This window comes from Cydia amplana, chromosome 1, assembly GCF_948474715.1.
Source record: "Cydia amplana chromosome 1, ilCydAmpl1.1, whole genome shotgun sequence".
Taxonomy (NCBI): Eukaryota; Metazoa; Arthropoda; class Insecta; order Lepidoptera; family Tortricidae; genus Cydia; species Cydia amplana.
In genome coordinates, this window is record NC_086069.1 from 5991989 (window position 1) to 6018167 (window position 26179).

Sequence of the window (26179 nt, forward strand, 5' to 3'; positions counted from 1 at the left end):
GGTCAACCAGATCTTGACAGTAGAAAAAGGCGGCAAATTTGAAAAATGTAGGCGCGAAGGGATATCGTCTCATAGAAAACTTGAATTTCGCGCTTTTTTTTACTGACAAGATTTGGTTGACCAGCTATAAAAATTTCAAACACGTAATCGAGTTCAGCTCACCAGGATTTTTTTCGGAGATAATAAATTTAAACCTGGCAATATTTTCTGCAGGCGGGAGAAGTAGCAAGCTAGCAAGCAGCGCGCGCGCATTCACGCACACTTCTGCGTGGCGGTGGTCGTCGCTTTTGTTATTTTTTCAATCCCTGCCAGCCACTTGCTGCCTTGGCTTGTTCACTGACTTTTTACAAGTGTATAACTTTTGTTTTACAATATTTGACTCGAATTACTTCGTAAACGGTGTCTCAATGCTGTGAAAATATATAAATTTACTAGTTACATCAAGTGAAATCTGTCAAGTAAAGTCCAGATGTTAGAAGAGCAAACGGCAACAACCTCGTTTTGTGTCAACAAAATATAAACAGTGATCCGGACGAGTTATACGAAACAAAAAGCGTATAGTGATGAATTAAACAATGGTCTAAACTGGATATCGGAGAATGGGCTTCATTCACTCGCGCCACTGGATTATTGGAACTTGAATTTTGTTGCGACTTCACCCACATAACGTTTATGGTAAGAATGAAGTGTCTTGTTTCGTAACTTAATTTTTTCACGGACTCTACTTTCGCATGCAATTTTTAAGTTAAATCGTGCTTATATTAACTTCATAAGTTTCATAATCCTCCCTGAATGTTTTCGAATTTTCAAATTTGGAACCCATCTTTGTTTATAAGTTCAAAACTCACAGAAATCGAGTTCAAAACAATCAAAACTCATTTAAATGTTTTTATAAATACACGCACGGGGATTTATGAGAGTTGTGAACCTAATTTGTGTGAAGATGTGTACTGGTTTCGAACAATAACTGTGTTGGAAGGATGTTTGCGAAACTTTTATGTGCCTACGCAAATAATATAATGGTAGGGAAGCCCACACACTATACAATTGCCTTTTCCGAACCTTTACTTGCCATACCTGCAGCTTGTAAACTTGTTTAGTTAAAATATCACTATCCCTATGCCCACACACTGGTTAGAACTTTAGTAAATCTAGATTTATATGTACTTGCTATGTTTATTAGAAACATATGTTTAAAATGCCCTGATGTCTGAAATCAGCTTGCTTGCTTGTTAGTCTAACTAAGGTAAACAGGAGCTAGAATTTTTTTTTCGAAATAGTTAATTTCTAAGGCATAAAAGGAATATTTATAAATAAGACCTACTCTCACATTCTATGCTCCTTTTCCACTTTAAGTTAACAACCAAATGGAACACATAATGAGTCTCAAACTCATAAATCAGTTTACACACATGTAAATAGACATTCCATTTTGTATGGAAATGACACCATCTTTGTTTGTAAATATAAAACAATGGGGCCACAGAGCAAAATGAGCCATGTACAATTTACCTGAATAAATCAAACTGACAAAATGACTTTGTGGATGACTTCATTAGAAAAATGAGGGATACAATTCCACATCATTTTTAGTCTGTGTCAACATAAATCTTGGAACTTGCAATATAAATTAGAACTCTGTATGCTTGATGCACTTCAAAAAAACTAGAACTTTGTATGCTTAATGCACTTGATTTCAAAATACATTTAATAATATGGTAGTAGAATTGTAGTTGTTATTTTTGCTGGTGGTGGTTGTTCAAGATTATTAGACTAATTCCCAGTGGTACCTACTTACTTACTGATATTTTTGTCTGAACATGATTAGGTATATTTGTATAGGTAACAACTAATATCGAAATAATAGTTTTTAATGGTTGCTAAGTCACAAACAGCTAAAAAACAAGTTGAATTTGCCTCAAACTTTGATTACATGTTGCAAGCTTCAATTGTCGGCTGCGGTGCCAACGAAAATGCAAATTACTCTCACAATGAACATCAAATCATAACCATGGCCACAATACCATTTAGATGAGGCCAAACTCATTTATTGTTTAGTAGTCGCTGAGTGATCCAATCAAAATGAGAGTTTAGCATTTTAAATATTGTTTAGACTTATTGCGATTAGAAACAAAGTAATATTTATAAAAAAAATACATATCATATAAATTTATTTACCTATCTACCTACCCACATAGCACTCCTTGAAATATGAATCCTAAAAAAAACATTAAAGAGTTAATGAGTCCTGTGTAAATTCTTACCATCAAAACTTCTAGTACAACTCGCTATAAAATGTTCCTTAATTAAGAGAAGAGGTTATCTAAATTGTTAAGGAATATAGGTCCCTTTCTAAATTTTCTAATGCTGAAGTACTAAAAAGCTCAATTAAGTTTGTCTGATGAGGCAGAGTTAGTCATTTGTTAGGTTGCCAGGAATAATAGCTTGTCAGTTGTAAAATTAATTTATGTCATGTTTTACATGTCTGTTTTAACTGGTTTGTATGGTTGAAATTATTTCTGATAAACATTTGTAAAAATTTTCTTCCATAGAGAATAAGGTTGATATTTCATCTGATTGTTTCCAGAAATATGTTCATCTTGGATAGATCATACTTAAATGGTTGGTGCAAATTTTTCGACCTATCTGAGGAATGTTACAGTACCAGACTAAAAACTTAAGTCTAGGTTTACCTTTTTGCACATCCCCAATCACTTTAGGAGAGTCGCATGAATACTTAAAACAATGAAGTGTGTGTACATGAGATACAACAATATCTTCTTTGAGCTCCTGCCAATGCCATTGACTTCTTCATGGTCAATGCTTCATTAAGAATTTAAATTCATTACCTACTCACTTGATTTTAATGAATGCTTACATAAATTACTATCATATCTACCTACCTACAACTATTTCCAAGTATCTACCTACCTACCTAGGTACGATATTCACATCATGAAAACTAACTATAGTTCTTTTTTTTAGCATTAGAAATAAGGTAAACAATCTTGATGTGTCTTTTAATTGAAAAACCGGCCAAGTGCGAGTCGGACTCGCGCACGGAGGGTTCCGCACCATCAACAAAAAATAGAGCAAAACAAGCAAAAAAACATGCAAAAAAACGGTCACCCATTCAAGTACTGACCCCGCCCGACGTTGCTTAACTTCGGTCAAAAATCACGTTTGTTGTATGGGAGCCCCACTTAAATCTTTATTTTATTGTTTTTAGTATTTGTTGTTATAGCGGCAACAGAAATACATCATCTGTGAAAATTTCAACTGTCTAGCTATCACGGTTCGTGAGATACAGCCTGGTGACAGACGGACGGACGGACGGACGGACGGACGGACGGACGGACGGACGGACGGACGGACGGACAGCGGAGTCTTAGTAATAGGGTCCCGTTTTTACCCTTTGGGTACGGAACCCTAAAAACACATTTTAAAAATAAGTTACGGTAAATATGTAACAATTATGAATCTAATACGATATTTTATAGTCTTCTGCTTTCACAAGTAATAGTTATTGATTTTTAAAAAGTGTTTTTCAATTAAAAGACTTGTCAAAATCGCTTACCTTTCAAGTTCTTTCTAATGCAAAAAAAACGAACTATAGTTCGATTCAGAGTTCACCGCAAAAAAGAAAAATGAGGCCGACACGAAACGGCGTCTTTGGCGAATTATATGACATGTGTTGACTACGCACAAGACCAAAAAATTATTAGGTATACGTAGGTACACCTACAGCCAAAAGTTACCGTGCCGCACGCGCGATCCTAACCTAACCAGTTCACTCTGATATATGGGCCCGACGCTATTCCGAGAAACAGTGGCCCTTGTTCCGACTCTGGGCCTCCATTGTTCAGTTTGTTTACTACTTATGTGTTCCGACTCTAACACACGAGTGTGAACACGGCCGATGGCACGTACGCGCTCTGTCTACGTACCTGCAATTATATACAATCCAGTACGAAAGTGGTTGCGAAAATGTACCACACCCAAATTAGTTTTTGGGGCGTTTTAGCTTTCCATGTGTATGATGACGATGACATGAACATGTTTCCGCAACCTAGCCGTCAAAACCCGTCAGACGAACACAGTTTAACTCTACCTTTCCACAAAGCTGTTTTTCTATTTGATAGATTTTCTGAATAACTTATTTTTCACTTGGCGATGTTTTTTATTCAAAGAGAAAAGGAGGAAATCCTGGAGGACCTGGAGGTAGCCTTTTGTCTTAGTAGTAGGTAGGCGCCCTGTTATGCACACGCACGTGGAAACTTCAATAACTAGATAGATATGAATAGATGGATTTCTATCCAAGAATGGTCATTTTTTCCTCCCTAAGCGAACAAGCCTTTGTAGAGGTGTCACATGCAAACTGTTTTTTTTTAATTTTTTTTATTAACCAACCGGATCTTGGCAAGACTCAGTCATGACGGAATCTAGTTTTGTTTCATAAACGTGCAAAATGATACCTTGTTGCCGCATGTTAACAACACCCATCTGCTTGGCTTTGCAAGTTTGCATAGTTGCATCTATTCTATTTTTGTTTTGGTTTGCGCATCCGGTGGAATATTACCTTATCGACCATTAGTATACCTACAACTACGTGTACTAGTCGGTTAGATGACATTTGTGTACATATTGCAGCCATTTGGCTCGTTTACTCGTTTTCTTGCCGAGGACAGCAAATAGGCTGATGTCTTTATGGCTTTATATACTTAATATGCGTTTTGAAACTGTTTGCAAACATTTTTTCTGTCTTATGAAATACACTACTGTCACTACGTACACATCAAATTTGTACCTGTTTGGGAGAAGATTCTACTAACAGGTTACGTTTGACGGCAAGAAAAGAGGTATCCGATTATCAGTTCACTGACTAAATAAAAAAAAACCTTTACGCGATACTGAACCACATAATATTGGAGTGCAATCCCTTTTAAGACAACCGGGTGAAGATGCACCGGCAAACCAGGTTTTTGTAGAAATAAGGACATGAACCACGATCTTCATGTGGTCACCATTTCCATGACAACTACTGTGTTAAAAACTACCGCAATAAGTCATACTTGTGAAATGAGACAAATGTCGAGCCTGAGCTCATCTAAATTGGCTTCCAACTATACACTATGTATTTCTAATGATACCTACGCTGTTAACCCCATACCGTTTGAACTCCAAACTCCTATTACAGGATTGCATAATCCGTAACGCACGTTTTCCATTACTATACTTATTGAGCGATAACATATAAGTGCCGGTATATCTTATCTGTAAAGGAGCACTACTATATGTGTACACTTTCCGTATCGAACCGGGTTAATCAGGCGGTAATGCTTTAAAATTATTTGTTTGTTTAAGGTCGTGCCTTGTTTGCGTTAACTGTTGTTAACTCCACCACACGATTACGATTTAAATCAGGCCTGCGAAGGCAATTAACACACTTGCTCTGCCTGAATTGTAATAACTAATTTAAAATACTTTAAACATTATTATTATTGCAACATAGTATGCGTTAATAAAATAACAAACAACTGTTATCGAGGGTTAATTAAATCCGCGAAATAATTACAGAAAATGCTAAATACATTATAAATACAACAGAGCTATTAAGGGTCATCAGGGTTATTTGAAGTAGTGCCTTAACCACTAATTAGTGGTAACTACTAAGTAATAGGTACTAACTTCCATTACACACTGAAAGTAGTGTCCAGAATTAGAAAATAAACTGACTTTTGTAGGCATAACAAAAAGTACACTTAATACGGAACCCTAAAAACGGGGTAATAACCTTGCACTTAAATATAAGTGATTGTACTTATTTTTGAGTTATTTGTAATGTTCGTTTAAAAATGAATGGGCTCTTCGTAACTACATAATAATTCGTATCAACTAACTACGCAGCATATGATTGATTTCGTTTTAACCTACTTTTAACTAATAAGTCAACTATAGATGTTGTTGCTAATGACTATAGTTGTCCAGATGTAGGTGATTGCCCACTTACTAAGTACTTAATCAATGTTTAAGCACTTCTATAAAATTGATACGGTTTTTATCGATCTTATTTACCAAGCGGTTATCCACCTGCCGCGCCTACTTGATATAAATATTTATTTATATTTTAGGTATTTACCTACAGTAGCTTACGCTAACAAAAAATTTAAAGGTGCGTATAGACTGTCAGTATATTGTGTGTTGTATAGTACCTATGTTTTGACCTCGAGATCGTGGTCACCTTATCTGTAAGCGCCATTTCAAATGATTATTTTAATCTATATTTCGGAGTTTACATAGCAGTTGGAGAGATTCTTAGGGACCTTTTTAGGGTTCCGTAGCCAAATGGCAAAAAACGGAACCCTTATAGATTCGTCATGTCTGTCTGTCTGTCTGTCTGTCTGTCTGTCCGTCTGTCCGTCTGTCCGTCTGTCCGTCTGTCTGTCCGTCCGTATGTCACAGCCACTTTTCTCCGAAACTATAAGAACTATACTGTTGAAACTTGGTAAGTAGATGTATTCTGTGAACCGCATTAAGATTTTCACACAAAAATAGAAAAAAACAATAAATTTTTGGGGTTCCCCATACTTCGAACTGAAACTCAAAAAATTTTTTTTCATCAAACCCATACGTGTGGGGTATCTATAGGATAGGTCTTCAAAAATGATATTGAGGTTTCTAATATCATTTTTTTCTAAACTGAATAGTTTGCGCGAGAGACACTTCCAAAGTGGTAAAATGTGTGCCCCCCCCCCTGTAACTTCTAAAATAAGAGTATGATAAAACAAAAAAAAATATATGATGTACATTACCATGTAAACTTCCACCGAAAATTGGTTTGAACGAGATCTAGTAAGTAGTTTTTTTTTATACGTCATAAATCGCCTAAATACGGAACCCTTCATGGGCGAGTCCGGCTCGCACTTGGCCGCTTTTTTTTATGGAGTGGGAATGCGTTTACGCACGGTAGATTCTTAGGGATCTAGTAAATAGCTTAGTTGTGCTCTTCAAACTCTTACACACCACAACAGTTATTGGATCCAGTAAACAGTGCACTGAAGTGACATGTTTTGCATGATAAATTACGAGTAAGAGGTAGATAGTCTGGATAGGTACTAGAATTCGCGATGCGCTATATCCGCTCGTCTGTCTGTCTAGTCTAATCTGTACTCTGCCTAATGTAAATATCATACACCTATCTTTCAGATATGAAACGGAGCTCTCGAAATGTGGGTCGAATCTATTGAACGCACTTGAGGCATATATTTAATACAGATTAAATAGTGAATTTATAAGCAGACGTGTGTTATCAGACGGCCTGTTGTGGGTTACGAAAATTGTTAGTTGGTTAAATAATGATGGATCGGCCTACGCTGGCATAATTATTAGTCTTACACAAACAAATGTCTCAATAATAACAAGCATAAGGGCTTGATTAGCTATTGAGTCAGCAACGTCATATCATGCTAAGCTAACGCTTCGATAAAAATGTTGTCGTATTGTTGAGTCTAGTGGGTCCAACCTTTGTAAGCAATTTTTTATGTTTAGGTGACTTTTATTGTATTTTTTATTGTTTTATTGTATTATATTGACTTGTATACTCCTAATCATTTCTCCAATAGTGTATTACTTATAGGAAATCAGTATTAAGTATTTACTGGTTATTTTTAAAAGCACTATCATATTCGTAGATATCAGTAGTGTGACCTCCGTTCTTCCTTATTGTCAGTAAGACGAATCTGATTGAATCGTGTCATGCCGGAAAAAACATACGGATAGATGACGGATCCATTCAGTGAAACTTTTAATTGAATACCTACAAATAGTACAAATCTTGCAAGTAACCATACATATAATGATTACTATAACTAAAGTATTTTTTTTTCGAGTGCAGTATTTTTTTAGCGTTAATAGTTTATTGGCAAAATATATCATCACGATCTCGCTATAATATTCCTATTTCCTATATGATTCGAAAACTAAGAATCAAAGGTTCATTTGTGGCGTGCGGGACAGCTCTAACACACTCCTGAAGGTGATTGCGGAAAGGGTCGATAGCCCTCTTATAACTCACTGGATCTCAATACATGTAAGATCCAATGAGCATTATATATTTTACTATAATTAACGTTTATTTTTATAGTTTTAGTTTTATTTTATTTTTCTTTGTTACCTACTAATATAGTTTTGTAGACAAAAATATGGATACCTGGTGTCTGAAATAAATATTTTCATTTTCATTTTTATTTGTAGTCATCTCTGCTCATCTTGGATTATCCTGAGTCATGAGGTGATGTTAAATCAAACGTTTCCCATGTGAATTGTTAGTAAGTATAATATAAATAAGTACCGTTTCAATCACGACCTTTATAAATACAACAATGATTACAAAAACCTGTACACGATGCGCTGATGACTGCATTACCAACTAATCGATGCAATAACGTAATAATTTATCACGACACTGTTGCGCTCTCCAAAGATAAAATAAAAACACCAATCGCGCTGATGAGAGAAATCATCTAGTCAATTCACTTCTATTGGTAGTTATAAAACATTACGCATATGATATAGTCATACGATACGATTGGCATTGACTTATTTATTAGTCTACCTACTTATTACGAGACAGACCACTTTTTATTGTAACAAAAACTTAAAATGAATATTGACCGTTTTCAATGAGCCTTTTGCATGTTAAGCTTACTTCAAACTGGCTTATTGATTAAAACATTGGACCAGTCTGTATCAGAACTAGAGCATCCGACCCATTCGGCTATCATAAAGGAGAGATTCAGTAATTAACTTGTATGTAATAAAAATAGACAGTAATTTGCATAAAACTTCTATTAGGTGCATGGAAGCGCCGTGTGGTTTGAGTTCCTGCCCTCTATTTATGGAGAGAACACGTCAAGTGCCTGCCTTTGTGTTTAATGTGAGCTTATCTTTTGTCCGACAGTTTAACCGCCAGCCATGATGGGGCCCAGACTGTACAAAGTCGCTGCTTTAATACTACTCGGAACTTTGAGCAAGGGTCAACTGCCCGAAGATGACTTCAGGATAGTCAACAGACAAGGTGAGGTTCTTTATTTTCGTTTACTGCCCATAAACATACGGTTTTCACGTAAGTTTTAAACGTACAAGTGTTCCCAGCTTTTTGAAAAGCCGGTGAACACAAAAGAGTTTTTTCATTTGTTTTCGGTGTCTGAATAAAAAAATTGCTACAAAGTTGACTTACGTTCAGTTCGTTGACATTGAGAGCGTATGCTAACGCATTATGCGTTGTTGAGAGATAAAATGCAAATGCGGCGACATCTCGAATTAATCAAGCCCCAAAGCGACTCAGAAATGTTTTTTCATGACCACAATACACGTGAAGAATATGTGAACAGGTTTAATTCTTAGCCGCCGTCCACATTTTGCATTGAGGTCGTCCCGGCACTCGCAAGCTTTAATTAACAATCGTAAATACATTAAATATTTACCGCGAAACAGCTCGTACGAGTTATCTGCTTGATGGACGTGCCGTCGTAAAGTTTACACAGCTAATAGAGTATTTACCATATAGCAGGCACGAGAGTATGCCGCGCTCGTGAGAAATTAAACATGATACGTATTCATTTTTGTGAAGTTTTCGTATGTTAATTGGTTTGTGCTGCTGTTATTTCCATTATTAAGCGCTTTGCCTCCGGCTCTTCTCGGCTTGCCAGTGGCGACCTAAGTTTTTAAAAGCTAAAAGGACATGACTGTATCCCAGATATTATGCGAACGGCGAACGATTTCGGGTTTTCGCAATTTTGATCTCTAATTGAATGTCCTCATTTAGCTAAACACCTGTTATCCAAGCCTAGAGACAACCAAGTCAGTGATGTCCTTTAGATCAGTAAAAAAGATATGTAATAATGGGAGATTATAATTATTATACCTGAGGCCGATACGCTCGGTAAATGAGTAATAACAGCACTTCCCCTGCCTCTTAATTTGGGTATGTCATGTTTACATTGTTGCAAATTAACGAGTTTCCCCCGTTATAGATCTCCTGGCGTCCGACAGCGATATGTTCCAAGATAACAGCACTAAGTCATTTTCACAACTGCTGTTCGATGTGGCAAGGGACCAGCTGATCGTGGGCGCAAGGTGAGTGCCTTAGCTATTTATGTCCGCGAATGTACCTACACCGAAATGCATTCCGGCCTTGCAAGCCTAATTAACATGTTTACGGTTGACTGTCAATTAGTACGGAAAAAACTGGACATGTTTGAGGTTTCGCAGATTACAATGACTTTTGATTGAGACGGTCGACTGGCTACAGATAGCTTAAAAGGCGTGCGTAATTGCTGTCACAACTAGTAATGTAAAAGGTGGACAATATTCTCGTAAATAAACGCAGGATCTGTCTCGGACATACTCGTATCCGGAACCTTTCACGAAAATTGAAAGAAAGTTCCGTTTCACGAAAATTAAAAGAAATAAATTTTACACCGCAATATTTTGAATTGTTTTAGGGCCTGTATCTGTATCATTTGCAATTTATAAACTCGGCGCGTTGCTACTCACAACACAAACGATAAAAAACATTCCCGTAAACGTTATCTTAATACGATTTTAATGTTGATAAATGGTGCCTAATAAGTTGTACAAACACTGAGTCATTCACCTGTCAGGTACTTGCTTATCATTGCACCGGACAGGTTATGGCGGAATGTCACTGCAACTCAATCTAGGCACCTATACAAATGGCTTGATTTCGCGTTTGAGGCCGCTGCAAATGCATAATAATGTTGTCTGGCGCTTGGTATTTTGTTGAGTAATTTCGTGCCTATTGATCGCGAGATTGTATGCGATTTAGGAGCGAGGAAGTTGATCTTATGAAATTTATATACATTTTTCTAATGTTCGGTACCTACATAAAACTGTTTAGAGTAGGTTAGCTGCTACTGCTGTCTATATCTTAGACATTTAATATGACAACTTACCTAACAAGTACGTAATAAAAGTCCTTTAAATCTTCTATGCAATCACACTTGACCGGTTTAGTATTCATAAGTTTCAAAATTCTAAAATCTGTAGTTAATATCGAGCAGAGGTTATTTTCTTTAATAGTTCGTCAAACCAGTTTATTACAGGCTACAAAGTTACTTGTACGCACCTTTGTATATAAACTTTTTTGTTTACCTGTAGGCTGCAGGTCCATGTATGCGCATATATTTGTACTTGCTAGTCGCTAATTGACATTACATTTTCCAACCGGCACTTCTGATGACTTATGACAGTGATTAATTACATACGGCAAACAAAAAATATCTAAATCTTATTGTATAAAGCAAGGTATTCCCAGTTGGCCAGAGCGACTTCAAAATACCGTGAAATAGAAACCTTATAAGTACTGATAAGTAAAAAACGTGTAAGACCACTCGTTCATCCGCTGTTGGTAGTTAATATTATGTCGCGGTAAAAGGAAATGAGTAGAGGCAAAAAACGCAATGGGTGTCATTGCATTCGCTGGAGTTTATCGCGTTGTTGAACCAATATAAAAGCGCGCTTCAACTACTGATATTTCTCACGGATTCTCAGGCCACGCTAATCTGGCTCGTCCTAGAATTTCGCATCGCGGGCAATGTTACGGGCTGCTCGTGGGCAATGTTACGCAGATTTACTTAATGCCCATTCCCGTAATGGCACTTGAGCGATTTATCTTCTTAGCGGGCCTGTAACTACACGTCATGTATGTTAATGAATTAAAAAAATATGTTTGCCTTTTCTATAAGATTAACTGCACATGTGAGGAACAAAGTAAATACTTAAAAGACTCGTACAAATTAAGAAATTCATGAATCTAGAGAACACTACAATAAATATTGTAACGACCGTTCAAATTGAAATTGTTACGAGATCTATTGTGGATAAAGTATGTACGTAAAAAATCCTTCAATAAGAAAGTGTCACGACGCAAGTTTCATCTCCCTCCCGCGTGAAAAGTGGGTATAATTGGCCCGAAGATTACCAGCCAGTCGTGTACCTATAATTATGGCGTGGTTTACACACTACACAGCAGTAGAAATCAGAATCTGCTACGTGCCTGTCTACGAAATCCTGTACGAAATATAATACACGTAATAATAAAATAAAATAACGATGAAATGCTCGTATTACATGCCGTATAACCAGGGACCGGAACCGGTTACCTTAACCGGGGTTTTTCATAGGGTTATTTTAGAAGTGGTTATAAAAACCCCTACCATAACGGTAACCGTCTGATAAGGTAACACTTTGATTCGGTAACCGTATCAGATCGAGTTAACCCCTGTTACCGGTAACCGAAATAAAAACCCAGTCGATTCTGTTACCTCATAATAAGGTTTTGAACCAGTTCAAACGATTGTAATCTTTACGCAGACTTAAATTCAACTCATTATTGAATAACCGTGGTTGGCATGGGCGGTCTATGAAGCCTCCAGCACAAACAAGTTTTTTTGCCGGTAACTTCGCTTATTGTCAATTCAAACAATATTGCACTTTGAGTCCTTAAGCTAAAGTTGAAAACATAAGTGAGCGATTACAGTATTATTTTGGAGCGACAGCCGCAGGCAGCGTGGTTATTCCTTTGTTTATCTTTATACCTGTGTGTTCCTATTGTTGTGTTTCGGAGCAATTCTAGTTTAGAAATGTTTAGAAAAGGGGTTGCAAGTAAACAACATCCTATCCTAGTAATATCTGCTATTATTTACATAGTTATATTTTATGCTACTTAGATTATTATTTTTATTTTCGGGTTCACACTTGGTATGTACCTACAGATTAAAGACTGATTTAAAGAAAAATTTTTACCTAACTAGTAATTTTACTGGTACATAGTTAGGTATAATTTATCTTTAGATTCCAGAGAATAGAGATAGAGTGATTAAAAAAAATCACTTTGTGATAAAGATACATGCGCTAGTGGATTGTGGTAGATATTTTACCATTGTTAACAAATGACATATGTACTAGTTATTACGAGCTTATTTTATAATAAGCAATTAAAGTCTATTCTTTATCCGGTAGACTAAAATGACATTTCACAGTATGAAATGAAATGACACATGATGTTCATTCATACTATGAAATGTCATTTTAGTCTACCGAATAAAAAATAGACTTTAGTTTAAAATGTTTTCATATGCGGTGAGTTTGTATGAGCTAAAAGCCGTAATTTACCTTGTACCGCTTAATGCAGCGATCAGAAAATATATATCTATAGCAGTGATAAATAAACTTATTTTAATACTTCAAATCTTTCATTAATACCAGAATTCATTATATTTATTGGGTATCTATAACATTGCTAGGTGAAATAGTTTTGTTTAAATTAAATAGATACATACATACTTAGTAAGCAGTGTTGGTCATTCAAGAATAAAATCATTATTTAAATAAGAATTCCTAAGAATAAAATCATGTTGATTTTATTCCCGTCAAAATTATTTAAATAAATTTGATCGGAAATAATTAGTATGTGAAAAAATTGAATAAGAATATTACATGTAAAAAGGTGCAAGTCTCGCAACGCTTTTACTACAAAAAAGTTTTGAGATGTAATGTGAAACCAAGTCGGTTATTTTAATCAGTGCCAGGGGGTGTTAAAACCGTATCAATAAGATATCTTTAATTTGTAATACGTATAATGACTTGGCCATCGCACGGCTGCATAATGGCAAAAGGATCATCGTCACCTATTAAAATAATTCTAATTGAACATAACGCTAGCGCTAATTGCAGTTTGAGCATTACACATATTTACGAGTACGGTACGAGTAAAGCATTATGTGCGATTGCCAAGTCATTATATGTATTACAAATTAAAGATATCTTATTGATACGGTTTTAATACCCCCTGGCACTGATTGAAATAACCGACTTGGTTTCACATTACATCTCAAAACTTTTTTGTAGTAAAAGCGTTGCGAGACTTGCACCTTTTTACATGTAATGTTTTTTTAAGGGATCTCATCTCTTTTTGTAGGCAGTCCTTCTTTTCGGGTACTCATACCCATACTATGTATACACATATCATAACTAAATATATCTTCATTTATGAACTGCAACAGTAAATTTGTAATATCATATATTTATATGGGATTACAAACTTACTTATGCAGTTCTTAGATCTTTAAAACGTGAGTGATATTGCAATATTTTTAGGTGTACCCTTTATGTGGCCATTAAACCCTAACTCTGTACCAAATTTCAGCTCTCTGAGTTTATGGGAAGTACTAGTTCTATTCTGATGATCATGAGTGAATGAGTGTCATAAATGCGAAACTTTGCTTTCGCTTAACTTCGGAACTAAATGACCTACAGACTTGAAATTGGATTTTAAGTATGTGATTATAACTTACTGGATGACGAAAATTTCTGCGTTCTGGTCTTATCCAGAGGTTCTCAAATAGGGGCCTGAAAATGCGGCGAAATGGTTCCAGTAAAGGATGGTACGGCAGTGTTTGCTTCGCGCTCGACTTGGCGGGGGCACTGCCGTGCCCCAAGATCATGATTTTATATTCTAAATAATATTCCTAGATTAAACATGCAGTCTGGGTGCCGTATAGGCGTTACGTATAGATAGAAGTAAATTAGACAAGAAACTACTATGTTTCTTGTCTAATTTATACCTGATTTTATGCAATAAAATCTTACAAATTTAATTTACTGCCGCATAGTCTTGGTATTGGACGATACCCGTATTTCTTTTAATGTGATCTAAATCATCAGGTACAATTCAGCTGCTATGAATAAAAAAAACCGGCCATGTGCGAGTCTGACTAGCGCAGGAAGGGTTCCGCACCATTACGCAAAAACCAACAAAAAAATAACGTTTGTTGTATGGGAGCCCCACTTAGATATTTATTATATGCTGTTTTTAGTATTTGTTGTAATAGCAACAATAGAAATTCATTATTTGTGAAAATTTCAACTGCCTAGCTATCATGGTTCATGAGATACAGCCTGGTGACAGACAGATGGACAGCGGAGTCTTAGTAATAGGGTCCCGTTTATACCCTTTGGGTACGGAACCCTAAGAAAGATGTTTTTAAAGGTAGGATAAGGAATGGCTCGATATGGTGTATTCCTATTTCTCCCCGCCGGGCACAGATGGGTATAGGCGCTTCATTTAAATCATTCCCATATGTCCCCGCCTCATGTATCGCGGCGGTCACGTTGGGCAGGAACAAATGGGGAAAATACTCATGTTTATTTTCTGTTTTCGAATTATGTTTAGTATGTGGTTTCAGTGTCCGAGTTACTACCAAGACTTATGGTGTTTTTAAAAGTTCTTCTGATATTTAAAATTTGCATTTATTATTTAGACGGAAATTAACAGATATTAATATCGTTTGACACAACGCTTGCCGCACGTGTTTAGCAAATGCTGACAAAGAATTCACCACACCACGACTTAATCCTATTGTTATTACCAATGAGTAATAAATGACGGTCTCAAGTGGAAACACGCCTGCAACTTTCTGCAAATCTAGTTGATAAGCGTAGGACTCTTTTCTTACCTGCAGTAATTTACTATCTCATTCACTTTCCGTAGGTGTGAAAGAGATAGCACACGTATGACCTCAAGGCTGATAGGAATCATAAACAAAATACATACATACTTAATACGCAAAGAAATATACATTGAACCATCATAATTATAATTTCGCAGTTTACTTTATATGTAGCTTCATTATAAAATTATCATCACCGTTTCGAAGACTTCAAAAAATGTACCTATCTATCACAATAAAATCTTTTACGCTAAAAAAAAATTCAAATCAATCCGACCATTGAAAAGAGGGGTGAAATTGAAGTGGATTATGTATTGTATATTTAAACACGTATCATCGTTGTTTCTTATTTATTAATAAAGAATACATGTTTTTGGTGCAAATCTAAATAGAAAAGTCACACTCTTTTAATATGTCAATGTTTTAAATGTATAAAATCAATATAACTAAACGGAGAAGGTTTTAATACCGAACATTCATTTTACTATCTATCTATAGTTAACATTCTAATTGAATAAAACGTTATTTAGAATAATCCTACACCTGGAATAAATATTCCGTTTTTTATTTTTCATTTAATAAAATAAAAGTGACATGATTTATTAACTTTTATTTTATTCTAAAATAACGAGTGTAAGAATTATTCTTATTCAAATCGATTGGAATAAGAATAAAATGTATGTTCTTATTCTTCTTCTTATTCAAGTTATTTTTAGTCCAACTCTGAGACTTGAGACTTAGTATGCTTTTTACATTCCAACAAAACTTTCTTCTCCAATTCACGGGATTTTTTTAAACCCGAAAGAGTAAAAGGAATTAAGTAGTAATGTATGTAGTATAAAAATGCAAGCTATATCAATATAAGCCAGAAACCCAGAACGCCTGAATTAAGACTTGGGAACATTTAACTATATACCTAAAGGAAAATACGTCAGGTCTTCTAAATGTTTAATAGAGTAAAAAAAAATGTTTAACAATAAAATTAAATAAATAAATGCTTATGACAAAAATTAATGAACAATGGTTAGGTTATGTTTAATAAACAAAATTAATAAAATTAAAAAAATAAATAAAATAAATAAAATAAATAAAATAAATAAAATAAATAAAATAAATAAAATAAATAAAATAAATAAAATAAATAAAATAAATAAAATAAATAAAATAAATAAAATAAATAAAATAAATAAAATAAATAAAATAAATAAAATAAATAAAATAAATAAAATAAATAAAATAAATAAAATAAATAAAATAAATAAAATAAATAAAATAAATAAAATAAATAAAATAAATAAAATAAATAAAATAAATAAAATAAATAAAATAAATAAAATAAATAAAATAAATAAAATAAATAAAATAAATAAAATAAATAAAATAAATAAAATAAATAAAATAAATAAAATAAATAAAGTAAATAAAGTAAATAAAGTAAATAAAGTAAATAAAGTAAATAAAGTAAAAAGTAAATAAAGTAAAAAGTAAATAAAGTAAATAAAGTAAATAAAGTAAATAAAGTAAATAAAGTAAATAAAGCAAATAAAGCAAATAAAGCAAATAAAGCAAATAAAGCAAATAAAGCAAATAAAGCAAATAAAGCAAATAAAGCAAATAAAGCAAATAAAGCAAATAAAGCAAATAAAGCAAATAAAGCAAATAAAGCAAATAAAGCAAATAAAGCAAATAAAGTAAATAAAGTAAATAAAGTAAATAAAGTAAATAAAGTAAAAAGTAAATAAAGTAAATAAAGTAAATAAAGTAAATAAAGTAAATAAAGTAAATAAAGCAAATAAAGCAAATAAAGCAAATAAAGCAAATAAAGCAAATAAAGCAAATAAAGCAAATAAAGCAAATAAAGCAAATAAAGCAAATAAAGCAAATAAAGCAAATAAAGCAAATAAAGCAAATAAAGCAAATAAAGCAAATAAAGCAAATAAAGCAAATAAAGCAAATAAAGCAAATAAAGCAAATAAAGCAAATAAAGCAAATAAAGCAAATAAAGCAAATAAAGCAAATAAAGTAAATAAAGTAAATAAAGTAAATAAAGTAAATAAAATAAATAAAGTAAATAAACTAAAATTAATACAATAAATACAATATATACAGTAAATACAATAAATAAAATTAATAAAATTAACAAAATTAATAACAAATAAAATAAATGAAATAAGTAAAATAAACAAAATAAAAAAATAAACAAAATAAATAAAATAAACAAAAACATTAAAATAAGCAAAATTAAGAAAATTGACAAAAATAACAAAATAAACTATTATAAAATATGTAGTTAATTTATTATTAACAATTTTTCTTAGTATTTGACTGACGGCACATCACTAAATACGAATGTAGCAAACCAATAAGCAACCGATAATAAAGGTTACCATAACTGAATAAAAACCGGTTAAAAACCCCTAACAAAAACCCTAACGCGATGGGGTTTTGAGATTAACTCGGTTAACGGTTAAGGTTACCGTTTCAATAAGCTTACCGTTACAATCAGGTAACAGTATGATAGGGTTACCGAATGATAAGGTAACCGAATTGATTGGGTTACCGAATGGATAGGATTAAGCGTAAAGAGGGGTTTTCCGGTCCTTGCGTATAACTTTCATGAAACTGGCACTCGGATCGATAAAGTATAAGCCCCACTGGGAATTATATATGGCTAATAATATTCAAGTCGATTGTCAGGTCAACTAGAAAGAGATGAACTTGGCTGGACACGCTACCGCGTGTCTAGATTTGCGTAAATGGTCCGATAAGTTTATTGATCTAACTCACTAAATTCATATTGAACTTCCTGATCGTGTTGCTTTTCCCGATAGTATTCTAAAATAGCTTCAGCAAGTTGCAATATTACATGGACACATTATAAATGGAATACATTCATAAGCCACTTTATGTACTTTTATAGTACATACATAGTTTTTAACACAGAAAAAATGAGGCCATGTTGATGACTAAGCCAGTTTTATTCTTACCGGGAACGTAGTGCTTAAAATACCATCCTTAAGATATACTATATGTTAGTGCTGGAAAATTGAGACCTAGGATACCTGAGACTCCTGAGAGCAAGTGAATAAAATATCTGAGTTAAACCTTAAAATGTATTTAATCCATGAAACTCTTAAGTATATGCCACGATTTAAACTCACAATCGTATCGTATTATCAAATGCCATAAAACGCATAAATATGTATTGTATGATTTTTATGACGACCACACATTAAGCTTGGCAAGCTACGCACTATATACCCGGGCTCCCTAGAAACGTCCTACTTTAGGTACAGTAGAGTCCGGTTATAACGACGCACAAGGGACCGCTGATATTACGTCGTACTAACCGGACGTCGTACAAAACGAACTGCCAATTTTAATATATTTTTTTAATCAAAATAATTACGTCATTTTGTATTTATTAATACTTAAGCGACAATCAAAGAAAAAAAAATTTCATTTAAAATATTTCATTACGTTAGTATTACAACACTTTGTCTTAAATGGAGAGACTTGTGTGTTTAGAAGAAGCCACTTTTCAAGGTACGCGTAGTCAACTCTCTCGTTATCCGCAAATTACTCGAATCCCGTAAAATAAAAAGTCTTAATTCTTGGGGATCTAATCCAGCTGACGTTGTTTTATCGCACAGTTCCTATGGCCATCTCCTGTGTCCATAGATCAGCTCGAAGGTACCAACCAAAATATGTACTTCAAAACGAAGGAAACAATTTGAGGTGAAATAAGTTTCACCTTGGTGTCATGTACGACGATAAAATATATTAGCCTCTCAATTTTCACCACAAACATACGGTGAATCGGTTGACTCGTGATTTAAAGGCTTGGCCAGACACAGAGCGCGACGCAGCGACGCGTCCGCGCCGCGCGACCGCGGCACAAACTAACAGGTTACCGACGTCAAACAGACTGCGTCCCGCCGGTATCACGCCCCGCTTCTGTCGCGCCCCGCGCCGCGCGGCCCCTTGCGTCCGCGCAGCGCTGCGCCGCGCGGACGCGGCGGGACGCGGCGGGCCGCCGCGTCGCGCTGGGTCACATCAGTCGGATCGGACGTTAGGCAGCGAGCGGTGGCGCGCGGCCGCGCCGCGTTCGCGCGCGCGATGAGGGCGTGTTGAGAGCGCGGTCCGCGCGCGCCCTGTTTGAACAGTCATCGCGTCGGCATCACGCGGCGCTGCGTCGCGCTCTGTGTCTGGCCAAGCCTTAAAGCTCCTATACGCTTCAGATGATACTTAATCTCAACCAACAGGTATCCTAGGTCTATGCTCAGTTAAACTCACAACATATTACAAACCTTTCTAGTTTATGTATATTTTTGGTCGAGGCACCTAGTCTGTGGAGAGGGTAATACGGCATAAGTATGTCTGTATATGTTTTGCACGAGAAGATATGAATCTTTATTGACAAATCGCGGCTTAATGCTAAGTCCTAAATAAAACAAGAAGCAGTCACGACGTTGCCTGCTAACCGACTGAAGAATCTTCAACATACCTATTCAGTTATACAGCCTAAAACCAGACCATTGTAATTCCAGCAAGCAAGTGCAGCATTTTATGTTTTCCTTGGCTACAATACAAAGTTTACGCACGGTAGTTTAAACAAAACTTTACGATGTATATGGATCACGTAACATTAGCCAGTGAGAACTGCTGCGGCGATCAGAAAGAGAAATGTACCGAAATGCACTTTGTCAATACCACTAAGTCTATACTCTTATAAAACAGCGTTTTGTGAGTTGTTCAGAAGAACTTATACGAGCTTTTATTAGAGGGCCCTTCAAGTAGTGAGTGTATAGGCAAGTATTAAAACAGTTCTGTTTGAGCAAGTGGTTTTAGAGTCCGCTGTTCATGCAGGAAGCTCTAATGCAGTGTGGTATACAAAAAATGAGGACAGTGGAATGGATTAACTCAAACCATTATCAACTCAACTCAAATCTAATTAACTTTTGAGTTTCTTCTTGCATAGTTTTAAACTGGTAAAAGGTTTTTTGTCATTCATAAAAATCTGTATTTTTTGTGCAAGTCATTTTTATTCCTTATTTGTAAGTATGTATCATTCATATTTGTGAGAAACAGACGATTTTAAATCAAAATATTTGTTAAACAACTAGTTTATTTTTTATGCTTGCCAGAGAACATGAAAATCTTCTTAATCATCTTAGAAACGAGTTACAATTTAATTGGCATTTTTGGCCTCTGAATACAAACAATTATTACGATCCGTCAATCCAATCAAGTCAATTAAAATTGTCCATTACGTGAGCTCATGTCTAATTTAACTAAAGCTGTACATTTAGCAACTGTTTAATTTACTGTTTTTTGCCGTTGGCGATTGTTTGAAAGCCAGGAGGCCAAAAAACAGACTTATGATATGTCGTTTGAATCATTGTGCAATTTGTCTCCAAAGTTATTTATAAAATTTACTGCAATTTTATCATTCCTCCACCTCCCGGACGTATTCAGTTGTATGCTACGATTATAATTACGACATTTACGACACAAATATGAAATCATATAGCTATTGCAAGAGTAGCCCCCGATCGGATAGTGCACAGCTTGCACAACGTTAGAAATATTACACTCAACAATATATTAAGCAGATACCGATAACATAATACAGACTGGAGATCTATGTTTATTGATACTCATTTATGCTGCGTGGATTTGTGGTGAGGACACCAGAGGTCCAACAAACAGAACAGACAAGCAGTGACATCCTTATCTACGTATTTTTCACTGATAGCTAACAAGGTTTACGATTGTGGTATTAAATGGGCATCTGTGCAGAGGTCCCGATGGGCTCTTGTCATCGTTAGCCACGCATTTTTGAACTTCAAATTTTAACTTCAAGTCACTTGCAATAGCAAAATTTCGGCGGTCCCTGCACGGAAGCTCGCTCAATAAGTGTTTACAAAATATTTAGGCCCGTCTCGAAGATCTTACTTCACAACGGCACCATCTACAACAGCATGGAGATTGATAGTTGTTATAATTTACCTGTCTCCGATCGAAGTCATTGCGGTGGCCGTGGGGGTCATTCGATATAGGAAACGTACGATTGCGCCGGAGTGTTAGGTTACGCTGCGGTCTAGTGCATAGCCTTATTTTATGGCTTATTTACTCGCACATTTATAGCTTTGGTTGCGAATCATTGCCGGTTATAAATACTTAGGGGTGTTTTTTAGATTTTCACCCTGTTCCAAAGGATTTTATGTATAAAAATGATAAAATACACGTTACACATATATTAACTAATTAAACAGCGTTGATGCAAGTATTTGTTGAAGTTCATTAGGTACCTAATATATTATAACATCATACATATAAGTAAGGTACAAGACAAGGCTACTGAATTTGATTAATTCATCAATCTCCGCTATCTAAAGGTTGCCTGGAATTATTAAGTATTGTTCGTTTATTCAGGTGTGAGAGAGTATTTATTTAGAGGTTATTGTACTCGTATAGGATTGTAACCATGGAGTACAAACAATATACTAAAAAGTGTGCTTTTGGTCGAAAAGTTTTACCGATTGGTATTTTTAATACTATCATGAGTAAAAATAAATAAATATTCTAGTTAATTATCGTTACCGATAAGAACAACATCAACAGGTAGCTGGAGTTTCCTTAATTCTTAGAAATCTTAGAACACCCAGTAGCATTCGAACAAATTACGTTACAATCGTATTATGCACTCGATAACCTATATTTCCCTAGAAAATCAATAACATGTTTTAATAAGGCTGAGGTAAGCGAAGGGTTGTGTTATTGTAATGTATGCGATAAGTTAATATTGTAAGAATGGAATAATGCGCCTACACTGCATGACTTACTGCAAATTCATCTATTCAGGCGAATCACTATGAAATACCTCGTAAAAGGCAACGGTCTTTAAAATTGTGTGTCAACAATGTAAACTTAACGTCACACACTGCTGTTGGTATGTTTAACACCTAATAACTGTACGCAACCAGCATAGTATTCATAAAGTTTCAACAGTACTATACACTATTCAATGCTCAAGAGTGGACCTTATGCCTTCGTTATAAGGTTTACAAATTGTAACATAAACTACAAAAAACTTTTTTACACCACCTATTCGGAAAAGAGCTTTTTCTTCCCTGCTAGGAGGGATCAAAGTGGCACTTTTCCTCCCTGCTCGGAGGGATCAAAGTAACACTTTTCTGTTCTAGCACACTATTTTTACATTTTTTTGCACATTATTTTTTTAGCTTAAATAATCTATTTAAGCATCAGATTGTGTCAACACTAAATTTTTTTTATTTTCCTCATAGTATCAAAATTATTTCGTCTTGGGCGTTAACACTTGAATCTCTCATTACGCTCAGGATTCTACTTTAGAATCCATCGCTTCATTCAGGATTCAATGTACGCCCTTGACGGAAATATATCATTTTGATCCCTTGTAACACAAACTACTTTTTACCACAGGGATACGCTATACCGGCTCTCGTTGCGCGGTCTCCGTCCTTTAGAGCGCGCTGATTGGCCCGCGCCCGCCAACAAGTCCCACCTGTGCCAAGACAAGGGCCAGACGGAGGACGATTGCCACAACTACGTCAAAGTGCTGCTCAGCTACGGCCACAAGCTGTTCGCGTGTGGAACTAATGCGTTCAGCCCTGAGTGCAGCTGGAGAGAGGTATGTTAACACTAGTTTGATAAGTTAGGATTTACGTCAGATACATGTAAAGATAAAATCTAATGGCGTTATTCATAAACGGCTGCTAACTTAACCAGTTGATGATCGTCGTTTGTCCTTATCTGTCGTTATACCATAGAGAGGGACAAACGATGATCATCAGCTGATTAACTTAGCAAGCGTTTATGAATAAGGGTGTAGATCATCTGCGCGGAAATAAGACACTTCTTGACTTCAGTTTGAGAAACTCCGAGGTTTGCTATACTTGTACTTATTATGCACCATTGGCCTTAAAGTCTATTACAGACTATTGAAAACAGTGTCAGGTAGGGCGACAACGTTTTTCGTGGCTATGTAAGCCAATACCATTAGCTACAGTGATATTCATATATAACTGTTCAAACAAGCGTTTAATTGGCGCTTAAAGAAAACTAGAAAAAAATAGCCCCATGAAATCTTGACGATATTGCGATCTTGGTGTTTTTTAGGGTTCCGTACCCAAAGGGTAAAAACGGGACCCTATCACTAAGACTCCGCTGTCCGTCCGTCCGTCCGTCCGTCCGTCCGTCCGTCCGTCCGTCCGTCTGTCACCAGGCTGTATTTCACGAACCGTGATAGCTAGACAGTTGAAATTTTCACAGATGATGTATTTCTGTTGCCGCTATAACAACAAATACTAAACACAGAATAAAATAAAGACTTAAGTGGGGCTCCCATGCAACAAACGTGATTTTTGACCGAAGTTAAGCAACGTCGGGCGGGGTCAGTACTTGGATGGGTGACCGTTTTTTTGCTTGTTTTGCTCTATTTTTTGTTGATGGTGCGGAACCCTCCGTGCGCGAGTCCGACTCGCATTTGGCCGTTATATTTTTGTTAAGCCATATTCTTTGTTACAGATCGAGTCAATAAACACGGTGACAGAATGGGTGTCCGGCGTGGCGAACTGTCCGTACAACCCACACTCCAACGTGACTACCATCCTATCCAGCAGCGGCGAATTCTATGCGGCCACTCCTACCGACTTCGCCAGTTCACAGACTTCCATTTACAGGTAGAAAATTTACTTATATTCATATCCATATTCATATTCTTTATTTGTATTGATCATACATTGTCACAGACGCGTTATTTACATTATTATATACAATAGGTATATCGGAAATATATACAATTAAAATTAGGTATCATTGTAAATATTAGAAAAATAAACATAATTAAATTGACAATAGAGTAGCTATACCCCGTTCCAATACGTTAGGAATTATAATACTATAGCTTTCCATTTAACATTAATTAGCCTTTCATGAATTCCTTGACCGAATAAAACGCCTTTTGGATCAGGAAACACTTGAGTTTTTTTTTGTAAAAATGAGATCGGAGGCAATATCCTTTATATCAGACGGTAACCTGTTGTAGATGCGTGGGCCTATAATTTGGGAAAAATTACCTGTTTTATAAAACCGGCTTTCCGAAAGAAAATGAAACAAGCTTATGTTCAGTAACGAGTGTAACAAAGATGTATTGTACGCGCAAAAAAAAATCGACCATACACCCAACACTACATGACTATGTTTTAAACAAAGCAATGTTCTTAAGAGCTATCTAAGAGATATATAATCTTTAAGCAGTAACGCCTTATTATTAACAATCAGCATTTATATTTTGTCTTTGCCACAGTCGGTGGCATTTAGATGGTGCCTTATAATATGTTATGATTATTATATGCACGCCATCTACCGAAACACTTAACCACTTCGCTCGCAGGACGCGCGGCGCCTCGGCCCACAACTCGGGCACGCTCCGCACCCGGGAGTACGACCTGACGTGGCTCAACCAGCCCGAGTTCGTCGGCAGCTTCGAGGACGACTTCTACGTCTACTTCGTGTTCAGAGAGTACGCTGTGGAGTTCATGAACTGTGGCAAGGTGAGATTATTTTATTTTTTAATTAGACACTTCTATATTGCTTTTGTAATGCTAGAATTTTATTGTATTCGATTGGATTTTTCTTTAAACGCTTTATAGTAACAATTATTTAATGATATCTATTTAATATGTTACATATCGAATTGGCAAGTAGTGACAATGACTAAAGCGAGGTTTTTAATAACAATTAAATATGATGTTTTTAAAGTATAAATTAGCAGCTTGTGATTACTATTTAGTTGTGATCTTTGAATTCTGGATAAGTGTGGTTAAAGTGTAGTATCTTTTTGTCAATGGTCAAAGTGTGTAGCATTCTGTGTTGTGAAATGAGTAACTATTTTTATAAAAGGCTACATAAATAAAATAGGGTGAAGAAACTGCAATGTAACCATAAACACATGAAGACTTCGAAACATAAACTCTGTAATTCATTAGGCCGTATATTCCCGCATCGCCCGAGTATGCAAGAACGACAGCGGCAGTCAGCTCCGACGCGACAACTGGAGCACGTTCCTCAAGGCGCGCCTCGCGTGCCCCGTGCCCGGCGACGTGCCCTTCCACTACGACGAGGTGCAGGGCGTCGAGTACCTCCCCCAGGAGAAGCTGCTCGTGGCCACATTCACCACGCCCAGGTGTGTTCACTACTGTAACACTCCCGCGATGACAGCTCGTTCCTCAAGGCGCGCCTCGCGTGCCCCGTGCCCGGCGACGTGCCCTTCCACTACGACGAGGTGCAAGGCGTCGAGTACCTCCCCCAGGAGAAGCTGCTCGTGGCCACGTTCACCACGCCCAGGTGTGTTCACTACTGTAACACTCCCGCGATGACAGCTCGTTCCTCAAGGCGCGCCTCGCGTGCCCCGTGCCCGGCGACGTGCCCTTCCACTACGACGAGGTGCAGGGCGTCGAGTACCTCCCGCAGGAGAAGCTGCTCGTGGCCACGTTCACCACGCCCAGGTGTGTTTACTGCTGTAACACTCCCGCGATGACAGCTCGTTCCTCAAGGCGCGCCTCGCGTGCCCCGTGCCCGGCGACGTGCCATTTCACTAC

The 26179-nt window shown here is 36.1% G+C and overlaps 1 protein-coding gene across 1 annotated transcript in view; it reads left to right on the top strand.

Annotated features, from left to right (window-relative positions):
- Positions 1-238: 238 nt before the first annotated feature.
- Positions 239-26179, top strand: part of LOC134662465 (semaphorin-5B) — a 41805-nt gene continuing 15864 nt past the window's right edge. The window contains exons 1-7 of the mRNA XM_063518698.1: positions 239-675; positions 8960-9076; positions 10035-10137; positions 23001-23208; positions 24105-24259; positions 24973-25132; positions 25568-25764. Coding sequence (XP_063374768.1) covers positions 8974-9076; positions 10035-10137; positions 23001-23208; positions 24105-24259; positions 24973-25132; positions 25568-25764 — 926 coding nt within the window. The 5' untranslated portion in view covers positions 239-675; positions 8960-8973. The remainder of the gene's footprint in view (positions 676-8959; positions 9077-10034; positions 10138-23000; positions 23209-24104; positions 24260-24972; positions 25133-25567; positions 25765-26179) is intronic.